The sequence below is a fragment of the Alosa pseudoharengus genome, unplaced genomic scaffold (assembly GCF_046254945.1).
Source record: "Alosa pseudoharengus isolate Yale_2024_CS ecotype anadromous, Long Island Sound unplaced genomic scaffold, YU_APseudo_1.1 YU_APseudo_1.1_scf_5, whole genome shotgun sequence".
NCBI lineage: Eukaryota > Metazoa > Chordata > Actinopteri > Clupeiformes > Clupeidae > Alosa > Alosa pseudoharengus.
In genome coordinates, this window is record NW_027468837.1 from 8,101,833 (window position 1) to 8,120,520 (window position 18,688).

Genomic DNA, 18,688 nt, shown 5'->3' on the forward strand with positions numbered 1-18,688 from the left:
AAGAGCTCTTTAACAGTGTGTGTGTAAATGAGAATGGAAATATGAGGTATAACCTGAAGTATGGGACGTTTTTAAAACAATGGAGAAAACAAGGAGGGAGAGTTGTGAAAACGGAAAGTTATGTTTTCTCCCGAAGTGGATTCCCAGAGTCTCTCGGAGCAAGGAGGTAAGATAACACAGGGAGAGTTGAGGTGGGTGGGGGGGAAGTGTTTTTGCACAGCTGGGGTGTGTGTGTGTGTGTGTGTGTGTGGGGGGGGGGGGGGGGTGAGGAGGTCTGTGCCTTTACAGAAATGTGTCAGTCTCTCCCCATCCTGTGTGTGTGTATGTTTATGTGTGAGGAGATCTCCACCGTGTGTGTGTGTGTGTTGTGAGGAGGTCTGGGGCTTTGCAGGAGCGTGTCCATCTCCATACCCCCATCCTGCGTTATGTCCAGGGCGGCTCAGGCCTGTGGCTCCTCCCAGTTGCTGGGCGGTCTGCTGCTGCTGGGCTCGGCACTGCCTGAGTGGTCCAACTCAGCGCTGTCGCAGTCCGAGTCGTCATAAAGGGCCTGGTTCTGCAGAGGGACACGCGTGGGCAGAACAGAATAAAACAGTGTTAACGACACCTCTCAATGTCTCTCAGCCTCAACTACCAAAGATCTTATACATTTCTTAGTTTGGATATGGACATTAAGGTGTCTGCCGACACACACTGATACTGTCTGGTCATCATCATCTTTAACTTTGGCTTTTGCTCATATTAAACTCATCTCATTCATCTGTTCTGAATGTTACTGTAATGACAATTTCTTTTACATCAAGAAGTTTTGCAGCCTACAGTCCATCTAGTGTGACCCTACAATAATGTGTTGTTACCAAGTGCCAGATAGAACTACCACCCTCACTGTACTGTATTTGGTGTTGCACTGTGAAAAACTGGTCAGCACCATCGCTGTGTGTTGGTTGGTTGCCATGGTTTTGCCCGCAGTCCTGTGACATACCTCGTAGCAGTTGAGCTGCGTTCGGACGTGCCTGATGGCGGCCTCCTTCTCGGACAGCCCATCCGAGCCCTGGCCAGGGTCGACGGCGTCCGCAGGGTCGGAGGGGTCGGCGGGATCGGCGGGGATCTCCGAGCCTTGGGAGAGCAGGTCGTCACTCTTGTCGTCCAGCCTTTCGTCCGTGTTGGTGCTGACAACGTCGGGCGTGCCGCTGTGCGAGTGGTCACTGGTGTTGCCCTCCTCGCCGTCAGACACTGACAGGTTCTCTGAGCTGAAGGTCGACACGGACTGACACTTTGTCATGCTCACCGGCCGCCTGGACACAAAGGGGGGACTGATGAGAGGCCTGCTGACCAGCATTCATTACCCTGCTATTTCAACTACAGTTACTAACGCATATTTGACGTAAATTGTCTTTAAAGATGTTATTCATATGACGACAGAGGAGAGGTCAGGTGTTTGGGTCAAGACTCATGTGTGAAGCCGAACTGTGTGAGCGTGTGTGTGTGTGTGGGCGTATATCAAGCCCTGTGGTGAACTATGAGCTTCCTGTAATAATGGTCACATTACATGCAGCAGCTGTAATGAAGACTTCAGTGAGGCGGTCCTTATCGTAGCTTACCGTCTCCGTGGCAACTCCACTTCACTATCTACCTCCCCCTCCTCCTCTTCTGAGGACACTCCTCGTCTCTGTGAAAGGCAGGAAAGAGAAAGACACAGAGGAAGGAGAGGTTTTTGAGCATGCAGGCAAGCTTTTTGGCCGAGCCAAAAGAACACGTTGTGCTTCAGAGTCTGAGGCAGGCAAGCCCGCAAAGAGGCACAGTTGTTGTTTTGTTAACCTCTTTTAGAGGGAGTGAGTCATCACCACAAATAAACTCGGCAATGTCAGAGGATGTAAGCTCAGCCTGGCCAATTTCTCCCTGTCTCTCTCTCTCTCTCTCTCTCAAACACACACACACACACACACACACACGGATTACTTCAACACACATACACACACACAGACAGATGAGCTCATCCAGCCTGCCCACCTGCTTGCGTGTGACTGCAGCCCTGTACAGTATGGCGGCTGGGGTGAGGTGTGCCGTGCCCCCGCGGGGTGAGCGGATCATGCCGGTGGCCTCCTCCTTCTCCTCCCCGTCCTGTAACCGTGGCGATCCCAGGCCCGAGCCCCGCCCGGCCGCCGCACCCCTCCCGCACGGCGAGTCCGGGCTGCTGGAGAACGGGATGGAGTTGGCGTCCTCGCTGGGCGTGTCGCTCCGCGGCGGCGTCTCCGTCAGGTCGTCCGTGCCCACGCCGGGGTCAGCCCCGTCGCCAACGCCGCCCGAGGCGCTCATGCCGCCCCTGTCCAGCTCGGGGAGTGCCCCTCCTCCCTCCTCGCGCCGCCCCCTGCCCTCGGCCTCCAGGGTGGTGGAGATGAGGTCAGGGCTGGACGAGGACATCTTCTTGAGCAGGAGGTCGTGCTGCAGCCCACGCAGGGCCGCGCTTGGGTCCAGGTGCTGCTTGCTGCTGATCTGGGAGCTGGTGCTGTTGCCTCCTCCTCCTCCTCCTCCGCCTCCACCACCACCTCCTCCGCCGCCGCCGGTGGAGGCCGTGTTGAAGGTGTCGCGGAGGGATGTGGACAGTGTGGCCTTCAGGCCCGCCAGGTCGCCACTGCTGCCCTTGCCTGCCTTCCGGTAGCGGGGCTTCCCACGGCGGGAGCGGCCGGGCGAGGTGGAGCCTTTGTTGGGGCAGGAGGGGATGGTGACCTGCGTCATGGACGAGTCCAGCTTGGGCAGGATGACCTCGGACTTCAGCAGGTCTGGCCTAGAGAATGAATAACCGATAATCAATAACCGGAAGTAAACGGAACCTTGATAAAGGCTGTTTGCCAAAACATCAGCCTTTAATAAATATCTAAAAGAGTGCAGCTTCTCTGTCCTTAATGTAATAACAGTAAATGTTACGTAAAACAATAAACTGTACATAAAACAGGAACAGTTAACTGTAAATAAAACCAGAATCATATATTTTATGGTCCCAGTCCTTGTTTTAAGATTGAAGTTCATTATCATTTGGAGGTGTTTCCCATTGCTCACCTCTTGCTGTGGGAGGGCAGCTTCTGAGGCACGTTGCGCTTCTTAATGAGCTTCTCCATGGAGTTGGAGGAGCCGCTCTGTCTGGAGCTGTGGTGCTTGAAGAGACCCGGGTACTTCTTATCCAACGACTGCTCCCTCCTGCCATACAGACACACACACACAGAGGAAGACTTTAACAAAAACATTATAAAACATTTTCCTCCTCCAGCTCCCCAGCATCTTCACCCCTCCACCCTCCCCCCCTTCTCTCCGCCTCTTCCTACTCCCCACTGCTTTCTCTCTTTTCATGCCTGAGAAAGTTCCCTCATTGATCCTCTGGGCTCAGCTTACAGATGAAATATTCATACGCAGTCTTGTCGTTTTCTGTTTTCCTCCCCTTCTCTCTCCTCTCCTCTCTTTGATTTCTCTCTCTCATTCTCTCTATGGTCTTCCCCTCCTGTCAGTTGTTCTGTGTGTGTGTGTGTGTGTGTGTGTGTGTGGTGTGTGGCGGGCTCTTACCTGAGGAGTTCCTTCTCTTTGAGCTCCAGCTGTAGCATGACAGCGCTCAGCTCCATGTACAGGTTGTTGGCTCTCTCGAGCTTCCGCTCGTAGTGCTCGCGGATGTCCAGGGCGTGCCTTTGAGACGGAGAAGAAAGAAGAAGGGAAGAGAGAGGAGAGAGAGAGAGAGAGAACAGGGAGAGACATGTAATGTAAGAACCAGTTTAAGTTTAGTTGTGCAGCACTAAAGTGGATTGATTTATTTACCAGTTGTCATGGGGGTGGAGGGTGAGGGATGGATTGCTGCAATTCTATGTAGATTTCACTCTGCCACACTGACATAAGATACCCTTAGGTGCACACACACACACACACACACACACACACACTCTCACTCACTCACTCACTCTCACTCACTCACTGTGGAGTGTTACGTGATACTATTCCGATGTTATTTGTGACATTACTCTACAGTGCTACTGCTTAGCCTCAGAATGTGAGCATCCAAGCTTGTATTTCAGCCTGTCATATCAATATCCCATTCCCTATGTCTTTTTTGAAAGACACACGATTCATTGCAAGCTCATTTTTCAAGCCTTAGATTTCATTTGATTTAACAGTGTCATCGAAAAACCTTCTAACTTTAAAGATATCTTTGAAACTAAATGTCAAGGACGTGAGAGAGTTATTCTTTCCCTTTCAGATGAATTCAGGTCGACTTTCTTGACAATTACTTGACATGACAGACGGATAGAGAGAAACCAAACACTAAGCAACATGTGGGAGGTGATAGTGTCTTGCATGGCATCTAATCAGCTTGCTTCTAACCAGTTATTGCTGCCACACAGTTATGCTTCTGGCATTGTCACCATGGTTACAGCAACACATCCAACCTAACCATGCCTAATAAAGCTGCACAAACAGACCCACGCTGTGATCGGCATCAAAGGTGAGCTAAGGTTTAGACCGCACAACTCACATGAGGAAAATGTAGACTTTGTCACCATCTATTAGGTATTATTACATTTTGCCCATTGCTTACACACTAGAAATGAATGCTTAGACCAAAACCTAAAGTTGTTGTGTAAGCACACTTTAAACACAGTGCAATCATACCTTAAACACACTTTCTGCTTTGCACTTTTTTTTAAATTCTGCAACACACTTACTGCAAAACACTACACATGGTTTCTTACATTAGACACTTTGATAAAAAAAATCAATCTCTTGTAACCATTGGGAAAGCACTTCTATTCAAAATGCAAAACACATCTGGTAATTGGTAATACCTGAAAACACTTACAGAGAAAACTGAACTCCAATCAATCAGTCTGAGACTTAGCACTAGAAATAGGCTTCAGATAAGCCATCGTGTACCTTTCCAATTGTGTGCTTTTACATTGAGTACCCCGTTTACAGTTTTGTACTTGCCCCTTTACTCCATACATATTATATTATATTATATTATATTATATTATATTATATTATATTATATCTAATTTTTTGTTGCAATCATTAAAAAGTGTAAGCTGATTACTGGAGCATTTCTATTCTTGAGTTTCACAAAAGACTGTCTGGGAAAATTACAATACAGATAGTAAAAATCGGGTTACACTTTACTTGACAGTATCGACATAAGTGACATGACATGACACTGTCATGAACGTGTCATAAACAAGTCATAAATGTTTATGACATAACACTTCTGTTATTAAGTGACATTTGTTTTTTGTCATAACAAGTTAGGGTAGGGTTAGGGTTATAGGTTAGGATTAGGGTTAGGGTTAAGGGTTAATTCATGTGTCATGACAGTGTCATGTCACTCTTATGTCGATACTGTCAAGTAAAGTGTTACCAAAAATCGCAGTGTTTTCACCTCAGTGTGTTGCTGCTGGTTTGAAAGAGTAATTCAAATGGTGCATGTGTGTGTCATTTTGTTGCAAGAATTTAATTTTTAGAAAGGATTTTTAGATTTTGATTGCAGTGTTTCATTTTGGCATATGTATCCCCAAGTGCTATGTCTTATTTGGCTTATGTGTAGAGTTTTGACATAATGAGCCAAAATCTGCAGAAAGTGTGTAAGGCCAAAACTGGAAGAGATATGAATCTGAATAATTATTCAAGAAGTAACAGGGCAGTGCTCCAGTGTCCTCCAAGTGGGACTCCAATCCCACAATCCCCCATGTGTCGCTCGTGGAGACTGACCTGAGCTCTTCTCGGCGGCGGATGATTAGCTCCTCGTCCAATCGGTGCAGGCATGTCCCCTCCGACTTGATCTTCTCAAAGTGCTGCTTCACCTCCTCCCTCCACTCCGCCTGAGCCCGGCAGAACACACACAGACACACACACACAGACACACACACACACACACACACACACACACACACACACACACACACACACACACACACACACAAACACACAGAAAAAGAGCACAGAATTTAGTAGTGTGTTAGCTACAACAGTGTAAGCATAAGACAAACACTTCAAATGCAAGCTGTGTCACAACAGGCCAACCATAACAAATCTCAGGAGGCATGAACCCGACAGCTTTTTAAGGTTACACAGAAGAACTTTGTATCAAATTGTGTTCTGGAAAGGGTTGTGTAAGGTGGGAATGGACCTTTGATTTGTGTGCACCTGCAGACTAGTGTGTGGCTGTTTCCATAATGTCACTTGGGATGTGGTGGATATCCTTTGCCTACAGATACACTTGCCATTCCTCTCCATATGGTCTCTCTCTTAGTGTCTCTCTCTCTCTCTCTATCTCTATCCCTCTCTCTCTCTTTATGTCACTGTCTACCTTGTAATTGGTTCTCTTTCCTATTAAAATAAGTCAATAGACTTTGTTAGCAAACTAGCTCTTGTGACTATCCAAAGTGAAATCCAGTATAACCCCTGAGAGGGAGAGCGAGAGCAAGGCTAAGTGAACCCTATTTGCGTCATTAGATCTAATCAGAAAGAGGTGCAGCCATCGGGAAAGGAAAAGAGAATTGTGTGTGTGTGTGTGTGTGTGTGTGTGTATTTGTGTGTGTATGTGTGTTAGTTTGTTTGTGTGTGTGTGTGTGTGTGTTTGTGAGAGAGAGCAAGAGAAAGGAAGGGTGAAAAGCAGAAGAAGTAGTGATGGTAAATACTGCAGATGATGAACACTCCAGATTTGAATTCAATTTCTTCCTTACAGGCACCCTAACATATTGTTTCTGGGGCAAGCATGTCCCTTCAGAGCAGTTTCTATACATCGTCTGTGCAGTTTTTATACATCTTCTGTGGGCATTTCTTCAGTAATCCCTTCTGAGTGTGGCCCGCCGAGGGAGAATGACAGGCAGTAAACATAGAAGTGTGGAAGTACCTGTGATTTAAAGTATGTCTCCTGTGGAGTGGACAAGACGTCGGCTGAGGCTATATCCAAATGGAGTAGAATTTGCCGGAAGGACGGTCTGTTTCGTGGTTTGCAGTTCCTGCGGGCGACAAATCAAAACATGATCACACACCCCCAGGCATGGATAAATGTGAAAAATGAAGACATTTGCTTCAGACCCAAATGTTCCAGTATGAAATGGGTGCTTTTCTACTAGGTCCCTAAACAACAGCTGTGGCATCCCAGACCTGCAAACGCTCCACAATCACCCCATATTAGTCCAGCACTGCTGCCTATTTCTCTCAAATTCAACCGTTATTTTCTCAGATTGTGTACACCTGATCTCTCCCTCCCTCCCTCCATCCATCCCTCCCTCCCTCCCTCACTCCATCCCTTCCTCCCTCACTCTCTCACAGCAATCATGACCCACAACGATTTCTTTCTTTCTCTCTCTGCTCCTCTCACTACATTTCCTCATCCATCCCTCCCTCTCTCTCTCTCGCTCTCTGTTATTCTCATTCTGTCTCTTACCAGCACTGTTTGAGGAGAATTTTAAAGCCGTCTGGGCAGCTCTCAGGGACTGGCAGTTGCAGGCTGTTGTTGCCCACTCCCCAGATGATGGCAGAGGAGTCCACGTCTTTATATGGAACCTCTCCTGTCAGCATCTCCCACAGAACCACGCCAAATGACCTGAGAGAGGGAAAAAGTGAGGGTGGAGAGAGAGAGAGAGAGAAAAAGGGAGGGAGGGAGAGAGAGAGGGTGGAGAGAGTGTGCGAGAGAGAGAAAGTGAGAGAGAAAAAGAAGAGAGAGAGAGAGAGGGAGAGACAGAGAGGGTGGAGAGAAAGAGGGAGAGAGAGAAGGTAGAGAGAGAGCGAGCGAGAGAGAGAGACAAAGTGAGAGCAAAAAGGAGAAGGAGGAGAGCATGAGTAATATTCATTATTAGTCCCACTAGTCAAAGATCACAAAGTACCATAATCTGTCACTTTTAGCAGAAATGACACGTTACATAATGTCAGGCATGAGTGAGTACGCCTTTGGCTTGATGTAGAAAGGAGTCATTCACATTCCATTAGCACCAGCATACATTAGGATTGGCAGAGCATTGGAAGCCAGCGGACTATTTCAACAGTTGTTCTTTATGTTCTCCATGAGGTGTCAGACCTGAGCTGGATCTCATCTCTCTCTTGCCTTTGTGTGAGCTCAGACCTTGATATTGACACCACACAGCGAAACACACAGCAAAAACACGGTTCATTGGCCGAGTCTGGTATTCTGCACGTGGTAGTCCTGCTGATGCACGCAGACCGGCGATAACATCTACGACTGCACTAACAAATGCATGAAAACAGAAACACATTGGCTCTTTCAGCACGTGCAAATGTTGACCCACTGGCTTCCTGCATGAAGTGCACACAGGCGTCACCACGGCAATCAAAGGTGTCGTCGACAACAAGTATGTACGTTTGTTTTACACCTCCACAGCTTTGGCCTTCTGGACTCTGAAGACCAGTGCAGGGCAGAGATTCCCACAGTCCCCTGCAGTTATGCCTCAGGGGAGGGAGGGTGTGTGTGTGTGTGTGTGTGTGTTTGTTTGTGTGTGTGTTTTTATGTGTTGGGGGTCGTGACGTGGTACATGCTTGTTGTCGATGACACCTTTGATTGCCATGGTGACGCCTGTGCGCACTTCATGCAGGAGACGAGGAAGGAAGCAGCTTGAGAGAGTGGTTGTGAGAGCTGCGCACTTGTGGAAGTATTTTTAGAGACTCGCCATTGACGCATCGACTGTGAGATTCTTCTTCACCACGGGGTAAAAAAAAGGATAAAAAAAAGAATGGGATCCATCTATGGCCTCCTTGGATTTTGAAATAGTGAGGGGGAAAGAAGATGCAAAAAAACTCAACCCATTTTAGCGTCTGACTGGCAGCTCTGTAATTGTGGTCTGAATTGTCATAGCACATTGGTAATGGTCCATCATTATCCCCATCTTCTCAAAATTCACAATCTCTTTAGTCAGACTGGAGTTGCCGAGATATTATACATTTATGCATGAGAAGGATTCTGTCTGAATTCTGGGCAGTGAGGAGCTTTTTGAATCTCTCCTGTGTGTGTGTGTGTGTGTGCGTGCGCATGTGTGTGTGTGTGTGTGTGTGTGTGTGTGTGTGTGTGTGTGTGTGTGTGTGTGTGTGTGTGTGTGTGTGTGTGTGTGTGTGTGTGTGTGTGTGTGTGTGTGTGTGTGTGTGTGTGTGTGTATGCGCGTGTGTGCGTGTGTGCGCGTGTGTGCGCGCGTGTGTGTGTGTGCGTGCGTGCGTGCGTGCATGTATGTGTGTGTGTGCGCGCGCGCTCCAGTGAATGTTTTAGCAGCGCAACTCTCACTTTGCTACCTCAGCTCATTTTATTTTCCTCAATTTTTAATCTGGTTGCTGCAGGATTGGGCCGTCTGGCTGAGGCGGGCCAGGTCTCTGGACAGTGCCAGAAACACACACACACCCCCCACAGTCCTGGGGACAGCACTCCTCCGTACTCACTTAGAATGCTGCATGCCCGTATTGCACCTTACATAATGCTTCATGTACAGTATATTATAAACCGCCATATTCTTCACAGGGTACTTTACGTAAATGGGGAACTTACTGTTATAGTTTTGAGTTGGACAGAGGCCAAATATATCTTACTTCATTAACTGAGTGACTCTCCATAACACTGCTTTATTCCTATCATTGTGGATTTAACAAAGGGAGCTGTGAGGCAAGAGGTCACCCTTAAAGGCTACTGTATGAAAACAACCCAACAACAACACACTGCATTTCTATAGCGCTTTTCAAGGTACCTCAAGATGAAAACAACGTCTTTATCAGGCTACAGTAGGTACATGCAGAACACACTAGAGCCATAGAGATGAGAACATCACTGTTACAACAACAACATGCCTTTATAGATGGACTGCTGTCATCCCATGTACAGGTGAGCAAATGCATAAATGCATAAAACCATGACAACAAAATAGCAAGGTGGACTGCTCATGATAAGAGTTACCAACGCAGCCTGACACCTTTGACTACAGTTAGGTGAAAAGTACCAAGACATGATGGCATCGGTAGCCAGGTGGAGCTGCAATATCTCAGCATGTGATGCAGAAAGCTCTAAATGAGTTTAACACATTTCCCCTCTCTTTAACCCTCACTTGGAGGACGTCCTCCACAAATGGTACAGAATTGTGGGTAGATAAACCCTAACAGTGTCATTAAAAACATACATTAAGTTGACTTGGCATTGCTTTTACTCCTAGACACAGTAGAGTGGGTCAAGGTCTCATTTGTAATAAAGGATGTTGCATAGTTGGCCTTCAGATCCAGAACTCTCTAAAGCATTCTGCTCTCACTGCCAGAACACATTACCGCATGGCTCACACACAACCCAGCCAGACAGGCCTGGAGACTTCATCCCTCCGAAGGAACAGCAAGACAAGAAAGCAGAGTCTTATATTAGTATATAAATATATATTTCTCCCCGTTAGTCCGCCAGTACTCTTTGCTTCCTTTTTTCTTCCTTTCTTTCATTTTTTACTTGTTTTTTTCTTCTTTTTAAATGAGTGGAAATGGGATTCTCCTATGTCTCCAAATGCAACACTGGCATGCCGCCAAGTGCAAGGCTTTTTGGTTCTATCAGCCTCTCTAGAGCATCTGGCAAATCAATTATTGAATTAAGCGAGCATTCCTTTCAGAGAGGCAGTGGAGGGGTGAGAGGGCAACACTGAGAGATGAGGCTGGAATGGCTAGAGAGATCAGGGGCTACAGCTGCAGTCGCTCCCTATAGCCTTAGTGGAGGTATTGTGAATTTTGCACATTAAACATTACACATTAAATGATGCACATTAAACATTTATAAATGTTAAGATACTTATGTATATTTGTATGTAATGTAACTGTTATTAGTTGCACTTTCAAGTCAATTGAAATTTATTATCCCACAGGGTCAAATTAAGTTGCAGCCAGGTATCAAGAAACACACAACCAGCGACACAACACAAAAGATAATAAATAGCAATGGAGACAACACAGACACACAGATAGACAACTTTGGTGGCCATAATCCAGCACCTTGAAATATCAAGCAATATAAAGCCACCATTATCAATGCGCTCTTCACTGGATTGTATAGTATGTGTGGCTTGGGAGGCTTTTGGTCAAATCAGATGCATGCTCTTTCTCACGCTCGTTCTAAAATACTGTAATACAAGAAGCTGCCATTTCAATTTGTCAAGGGTGTAAATGCTATTGCATACAGTCAAAAATATTTTGCCTTTTAGTTATAGTCAATTGCACCTCCAGCTCCTAGAAAATACAAAAGTAATCCATGTTATGTTTTACCTTCTCCATACTATTTCACTGTTATATATTTCTATAACATATATCAAGCAGAGTACCATACAGAGCAGGAAGGAAACAATGATAACAAACAATAGATAGCTACTGCTTACCAAATATCTACTTTCTCCGAGACTGGCTCATTTCGTATGACCTCTGGTGCCATCCAGGCCACCGTACCAGCGAAAGACATCTTGGTACTCTTGTCACTCAGCTCCTTCGAGGTTCCAAAGTCTGATATCTTCACTAGGTCGTCATATGTGATCAGCATACTACAATGAACAGAATATCAGGAAGTCAACACCATAAATCTGACAGTCAATCAGTCCACTATTTTGAGGTATTCTTTTTAATTATGTTGGATACTCTTAGAAAGCCTTACAATGCTAATCCTTTTCTCAACAAGTCTTTTCTCATCAATTAACTCATCCCTTTATCTTAGCCACAGTCATAGCTAAACTTTTGGATTGACGTCCCAAAGCAATACTCACTTGGGTGACTTGAGGTCTCTGTGGATGATCTTGTGGAGGTGCAGGTAGTTCATGCCCCCAGCGATGCCCATGGCCCAGTCCACCAGCAGGGAGGGGGTGATCTTCCGGCCCGCCCGCAGCACCTCGTACAGTTGCCCCTGGGCGCAGTACTCCATGATGATGCAGTAGCATGGAGCTTGAGTGCAGATGCCCCTGGGGTGGACAGCAGGGAGTGGGGCATACATTAAGGGCAATTCTGGAAAGATGCTCTGTCCAGCTGAAAGAGTGCTCCTGTGTAAATGTGTAAACTCAGCTGGCAACCATTTGCCACAGTTTCAAAACCTCAGCAGAAAATAAAAACGTAAGGATTGATTACTAAATGGACTGTAGTGTAGATCTTTATTTTTAAAGGAGAAATCAGGCAATTAGATTTTTTTTAAAGCAGCCAGGCAGCTACAGCACCACATGAACATGGGGGCTCATGAACATGCCCCCAGAGTGTAGCACCGTAGCTGCCTGGAATCTCTAACTGTTGGCTGCAGCAACTCAAGCTAGGGGTTTTTTCATACCGACAGTACGGCTTTTTTTGCAGCCATCAATAGGAGAGTAAAACAGAGACAGGAGCCTAGTGGGAGAGAGAGATGGCATGGGACGGGATCGGGAAATGACTGCAGGCCGGAAACAAACCTGGCTCCCCGAGGGCACTGAGACCCAGATGTGGAACGGAGCCCCTGTGCTACAGCTCCCCCTGCACTGCTGATCTTTACAATGTTGCAAAGATTTCATTTGGCAAAAGCCTCAGTTAACGCAGCGTAACGACTGTATAACCAGCGTGTTGTTATATCATTCCAGTGAGCCACGGCATTATGGAGGAACAGTGTATACTGGTAAACCACCTTTCAACAGGACTGGTGGATTGGATGGATGCTTCACATGAATTAAGATGAGCTGAAGGCAACATGCTCAAATTATCAGGAGCTCTTATTAGACTAATCTAGTGTTATGTGTACTACACTTCACTACAACTACAGTTGCAGAGGGCTGTTGCTATACTGTCTCCAATGTCAAGACGTTAGGGTGCTTCACTTACTTGAAGGTAATGATGTGGGGGTGCTTTAACGTTACTCACTTGAAGGTAATGATGTTGGGGTACTTTAACGTTACTCACTTGAAGGTAATGATGTTGGGGTGTTTGAGTTTGCGCAGGTGCTTGATGTCAGTCTCCTTGATGTCCCTCACTTTCTTCACGGCAACCTCCTCTCCGTGGAACTTCCCCAGGAAGACGGCACCTTGGGCCCCACTCCCCACCCACTGCAGGTCCGAGATCTCCTCAAACGGAACCTCCCAGACCTCTGAGAGACAGAGAGAAAGAGAAAAAGAGAGAGAGAGAGAGAGAGAGAGAGAGAGAGAGAGAGAGAGAGAGAGAGAGAGAGGGAGACAAGGATGACAGGAGGAGAAAAGAGAATAAGAGGTAAGTGAAAAGAGAACAGGCAGAAGACGAGCAAGAAAGAGGTAAAGAGAGTGTTCAGTGCAATACTAAAGAGGTAAAGAGAGTGTTCAGTGCAATACTAAAGAGGTAAAGAGAGTGTTCAGTGCAATACTAAAGAGGTAAAGAGAGTGTTCAGTGCAATACTAAAGGACAGGGAGGAAGAACGGAATGCAACAGAAGGATGTTTGTGGACATGGGAAAGAGAGAATGAGAGAAACGAAAGTGAGCCAGTCTGGCATTTGTTTAATCGAGGTCCTGCTGCTTTGGCTTCACTGTCGGGTTGTAGACATATTTCTCATTCTCAATTGATTTTCTCCGCAACATTTGCCCTTTGTTGCGTCTACTTTGTGACAGTTCCTGCTTTTCCTTGTTAGCATGAGAGCCAATGTAGCGTGGCCCAGCGTCGCCAATGAAGTTTGAGGCCTGCTGGTCATGGCAGTAATCAGGGCTTTGTGGGTAGTGATGCGTCATCTGTTACTCACCCAGAAAACCAGCAGCCAAAACGACAACGCCTGGGAAAATTTTGGGGAAATGTGCCAAAAAGAAATCTGCTATTGGGGCTCAATTTATACAACCTTCCCTCACATCTCGGAGAGAGTGAGCTTACCAACAGTGACACAGTGCACAGTGTGTTGACATCCAATGCTTGACCTCTATGGCCGGTGCCCACAGTTTGGTCGCAGACAGACGTAAAACTCTAATCTGCTGCGGGTAATATGCTTTTGGCTCTAAATCCTGCCTGCAGCCATTGTGCTGGCGCCCGGCGACAAGATTCTCAGAACCTAGGAAGAGTAAGAGGTGGGGGAGGCGAGGATTTAGGAGGAGGGGAGGGTGTTAAGTGGGAGAGTTAGAGAGGTAGAATGGATTCCCAAAGGAGGTATGTGTGTGTGTGTGTGTGTGTGTGTGTGTGTGTGTGTGTGTGTGTGTGTGTGTGTGTGTGTGTGTGTGTGTGTGTGTGTGTGTGTGTGTCTCTGTGTGTGTGTGTGTGTGTGTGTGTGTGTGTGTGTGTGTGTGTATGCGTGTGTGTGTGTGTGTGTGTGTGTCTGTGTCTGTGTGTGTGTGTGTGTGTGTGTGTCTCTGTGTCTCTGTGTCTCTGTGTGTGTGTGTGTGTGTGTGTGTGTGTGTGTGTGTGTGTGTGTGTGAGTGAGTGAGAGAGAGAGCGTAAGAGGAGCTACAGGATAGAGGAAACAGACGGTTCTGAGAGCCTGCAGCATTTTTCTAGCGTGAAATTTTTGTGCAAAACAAAACAGAATAATAACTAAGAATTATTTATAAATGCATACAGATTTCCACCATGTTTTTAGGATGGTGGACTCTGGGGTTGGGTGGGTGGATGTGTGGGGGGCAGTCTATTCTCCATGCTGGGGGTTTGTGCGTGCTAGCGTTCGAAGAGGCTGCCTTCTTTGAACTGCTAAACTGCCCCAAATTAGCGACTAGCCCAGATCCCCCGCGGTTCTTTTCTAGAGGCGCGGGCCAATGGACGGAGTCCAAAACGCTGCAAATGTCTGCAGTCTCCGTTTCATCATTTCATCCCCCTAAAAAGGAGGACTACCTGGCCACGAAGGGTCATTACTACAATCCATTCCATTATCCTTTTCCAGTTTGTTTTATGGATCCTCGCTCGAGTAGTCAATTAGCGTAATGGCCAGCGAGGACGGCACAGCAGAAGAGGTCAGTCTGAAGGAGCGCAGCGGAGGCCAGAGATAGCAGGGAAATGGATGAGCACAGAGAGGAGAGCCAGGAAAGACAGAAAATGGACAGAAGAATAGAAGGATGGTTGGATGGATAGATGGATGGATGGAGAGATGGATGAACAGAGGGGTGGAAGGAAGGACGGGTGGAGGGATGGATACGTGTGGAGGGATGAATAGATGGAGGGATGAAGGATGGAGGGATAGAAGGATGGAGGGAAGGCATGGATGTGAGAGCAGCACAAAGTGATAAAACACTGCGGAGAGTATGGATAGCAGGAGCAATAAAGCAAGACCATTAAATGTTTCACATAAATCCCCTTCTTTGGTGTTCAGTATTTCATGTGTGTGTGTGTGTATGTGTGTGTGTGTTAGTGCTTGTATGTGTGTGTGTGTGTGTGCGTGCAAGTGTGTGCGAGTGTGCCAGGCGTGTGTTAATAGAGATGAGAGGTGCGGGGTCAGTGTGTGGCCATGAATAAAACATGAGGCAGATTTGGTGGTGGAAGGGGCTCTCGGGGGACCTGTGTGCTATTGTAGTGGCAGCAGACATAAACAGACCTGCGTCACGTGCACTGCCACATCTCAGTGGGGGCAGGGCCACTCAAAGAGACAGCGAATTAAAGAGGGAGAAGGAAAAAAACAGAGAGAGAGAGAGAGAGACAGAGAGAGAGAGAGAGAGAGAGAGAGAGAGAGAGAGAGAGAGAGAGAGAGAGAGAGAGAGAGAGAGAGAGAAAGACCCCCAGTGTAATTTCACAGAATAATGCCTGGTCCAGACAGCCAGGGCACTGGGCTACCGTCTGTAGCATTTTTCATCTTAATTGGGTGGGCAATTCTGACTGTCAAACGCTTTGTGATAGCATGCTAACATTTATAGCACAGCACAGTGACCTAATTCACGAGAAAGGATTCAGATGACTTGAGTGTAATTAAGACACTCCTATGTTGCCATGTTCTTCATATCATCCCCTTTTCCTCCACTCTTTGTCCACTCAGTGACGCTGTAAACAACAATGTCGGTCTCAATCAGTGCAAGGAAGGTCATCTATGTTGCATACTGTATTTGTATGTGTATAACTCCGAACTCTTTTTTGAGACCATTCAACTGGTTCAATCCATTCATCATCACTATCAACCATTCATCCTTTACCTGCTTCAATCCAGTCACAGTGATCAGATGCGATTATAACCCCTGCCAACAGGAGGTGCCACAATTTCTCTTCTTCTTTCTCGCTGTTCTCTTACCTTCGTAATTGTGTTTATGCTCCGTGGAGTAGGCTTTGCCAATCATAGTCCAAACAGGCTTCAGGCATCCAAACAGTCCCTCCAGAAAGCCTCCTCCGCCACCGGACTGGCACTGGAGCCGGATGTCGTCGACATGGCCGCACCGCTGACCCTCCGCTCCCGCCCCGCCGGGGCAACCGTGATCGTGGTCGTGGAGCTTCAGCACGCTGTTGGCAAAGTGCTCCGGCGGCTCGTCGCTGGGCGTGGGGCTGTGTCCAGTACCGCCACCCCCGCCCCCACCAGGCTCTGGGGCGGCGCCGGTGTCGATGGAGAGCACGTTGCGCAGGACGCACTGGGTGGGCGTGAGGTCGGTCTCCGGGGTGCAGGCGGGGGTCTCGGCGTCCAGCCGTCGGAAAGGGGGCTCCGAGATGGGGGTGCTGAAGCCGGACAGGGAGGGCGATGGAGCGCGGGTGTCATGGATGCAGGCCATCAGGAGCTGTGTTCATCTGAAGAATCCTCCCCTTCTGTAGTGTGTGTATGTGTGTGTGTGTGTGTGTGTGTGTGTGTGTGTGTGTGTGTGTGTGTGTGTGTGTGTGTGTGTTTATGTGAGACTGACTGGGTTCAGGGACCAATTCACAACCTAGATGAATAGAGAGAAAAATAGATTAATTCAATTCGATAGAATTAATTTCAAGATGGCTTGTTGCACACAAGGACACACCACAATTTTCCCAGTTCTGAATAAAGCTGTGAGGATTGCAATGATGATGTTTTGCCAGGGACAGTTCCTTTCAAACTCCACGCTCACTCCAGTTTTCAAACGTGTGACTACAGCAATGCCATTTGACACTGTGAACCCTCCTTCTGTTGTCCCACACATCTCAGATAAAGTCTTTGAAAAAAAAGCTGTCTTCCGTGTTAATACAAACACAGACCTTGGCTTTCATGTTTTTCGGAAAGTGAAGGAGAAAAATCTGGCGCTCACAACGTCGGCTGCATCCCCAATGACATCCCACTTAATGGAGCCATTAGAAAGTGACACAAAACAGAAATGTAGCTCTCGGTTTTCATTCCTGGCAGCCACTGCTGGTGCATTCACTCGTGTGAAGTCTTGTACTCTACCAGGTATAACAGAGAGAGAGAGGAGCTGTGCAAATCTGGTCTAACGGTTGACTCTGACAGCTCTCGCTGACAGCACTGCAGCTAAGCAACCAGTTGCTGGATGCGGTTGCCAAGGGATGCCATGCTGGCCTTTCATTTTGATGGCTGATTTATTGACGTAGTGGCATCACCTCTGTGGAACTGATACATGGCCTTTCATATGCTCTCTCTCCGATGGCGATGTGCTGAGGTCAACACTAAAGTTTCCACATTCTGATGCTGCTCGAGAGGCTCTACCCAGAAGTTCCACTGTCAGCAGTATTCGCTTTGGAGCAGAATTATCCCTCACCACCCCCACTCTCCCACTGACCAGCTCTCTTAGCACAAGAGACCCCCATGAATCAAGATATAAGTAATAAACCCTCAAATATCAAAATAGTTTATCATACAAACATGTGACAAAACATACAAGACATTCTGCCCTCACAAATACACACATATTACACACATGGGTGCACAGACACACACACACACACGGGTGCACACACACACACACACACACACACACACACACACACACACACACACAGATCGAAAGGAAAACTCACTGGAACCAATCACCTTGAGAGTAAAAGCAATTTACTGCAGTCTCTGAAACTGGTGCTTTTAGGACTCAATGTCCTGCATGGGTGCTCTAAGATACGCAGCTTATCAACAGAGAAGGACACCTGTCACACAGTACCACTTCCCAATCACTTAGAACATCACTCAGTGAGGCATGGGACAGTCTTTCCACTAAACGCATGAGAGGGCTTTGGGGTTTATATATATATATATATATATATATATATATATATATATATATATACTTGAATCACATACACAAATGAGGTTAAAAGGGTCTTCTGGAGGAGCTATTATCACTGATGGGATGCATCCCATTAAGTGGACTAATAATAAGCTTTTATAATTACATCTGAAAAGATCAGGATCCATTAATATCTGACTTACAAGGAAAACTGTAAACTGGTTGTAAACTGCATCTTTACCTGGCCTGGTTATAAAACCAATCCAGACAACAGCTATTCCAGCTACTGCTACTGCAAACAGGCAGTATGGGCCAGCGAGAGCGCCATGGAGGTATCTACACTGACATCCGTTTTCATACAGTACGCTAGGATGTCGACATGCAGTCAACACGCTCCGTGTGATGCTTCACCATCTCGCCTCCTCTTAACGCCGGTACCGATTCGATCCTACATTCCAAAGCATCTGGCATCCTGATAAGCATGCAGCTAAAATCTGCTAACCCACATCCCGCAAGCGGATGGTTGTAAATAGCCTACTATGTGGCTAATGTAAATATGCAGGTTGTATGCTATTACACGAAAAAAAACGATGCGATCAAGGACAACAATTTGTAACATAGATTCCAGGTTACCTGTTTACTGGTTTAGGCGTCG

At 46.9% G+C, this 18,688-nt stretch overlaps 1 protein-coding gene across 1 annotated transcript; it reads right to left on the reverse strand.

Annotated features, from left to right (window-relative positions):
* Window positions 1-417: 417 nt before the first annotated feature.
* Window positions 418-16,614, reverse strand: map3k12 (mitogen-activated protein kinase kinase kinase 12). The gene is given in 15 exon segments (XM_076268142.1): window positions 418-553; window positions 980-1,292; window positions 1,599-1,666; window positions 2,008-2,418; window positions 2,487-2,594; window positions 2,596-2,782; window positions 3,055-3,192; window positions 3,553-3,669; window positions 5,737-5,846; window positions 6,881-6,989; window positions 7,421-7,579; window positions 11,367-11,525; window positions 11,745-11,936; window positions 12,892-13,075; window positions 16,146-16,614. Coding segments are annotated over 15 exon segments (2,838 nt in total). The 3' UTR covers window positions 418-439.
* Between the last annotated feature and the right edge of the window lie 2,074 nt (window positions 16,615-18,688).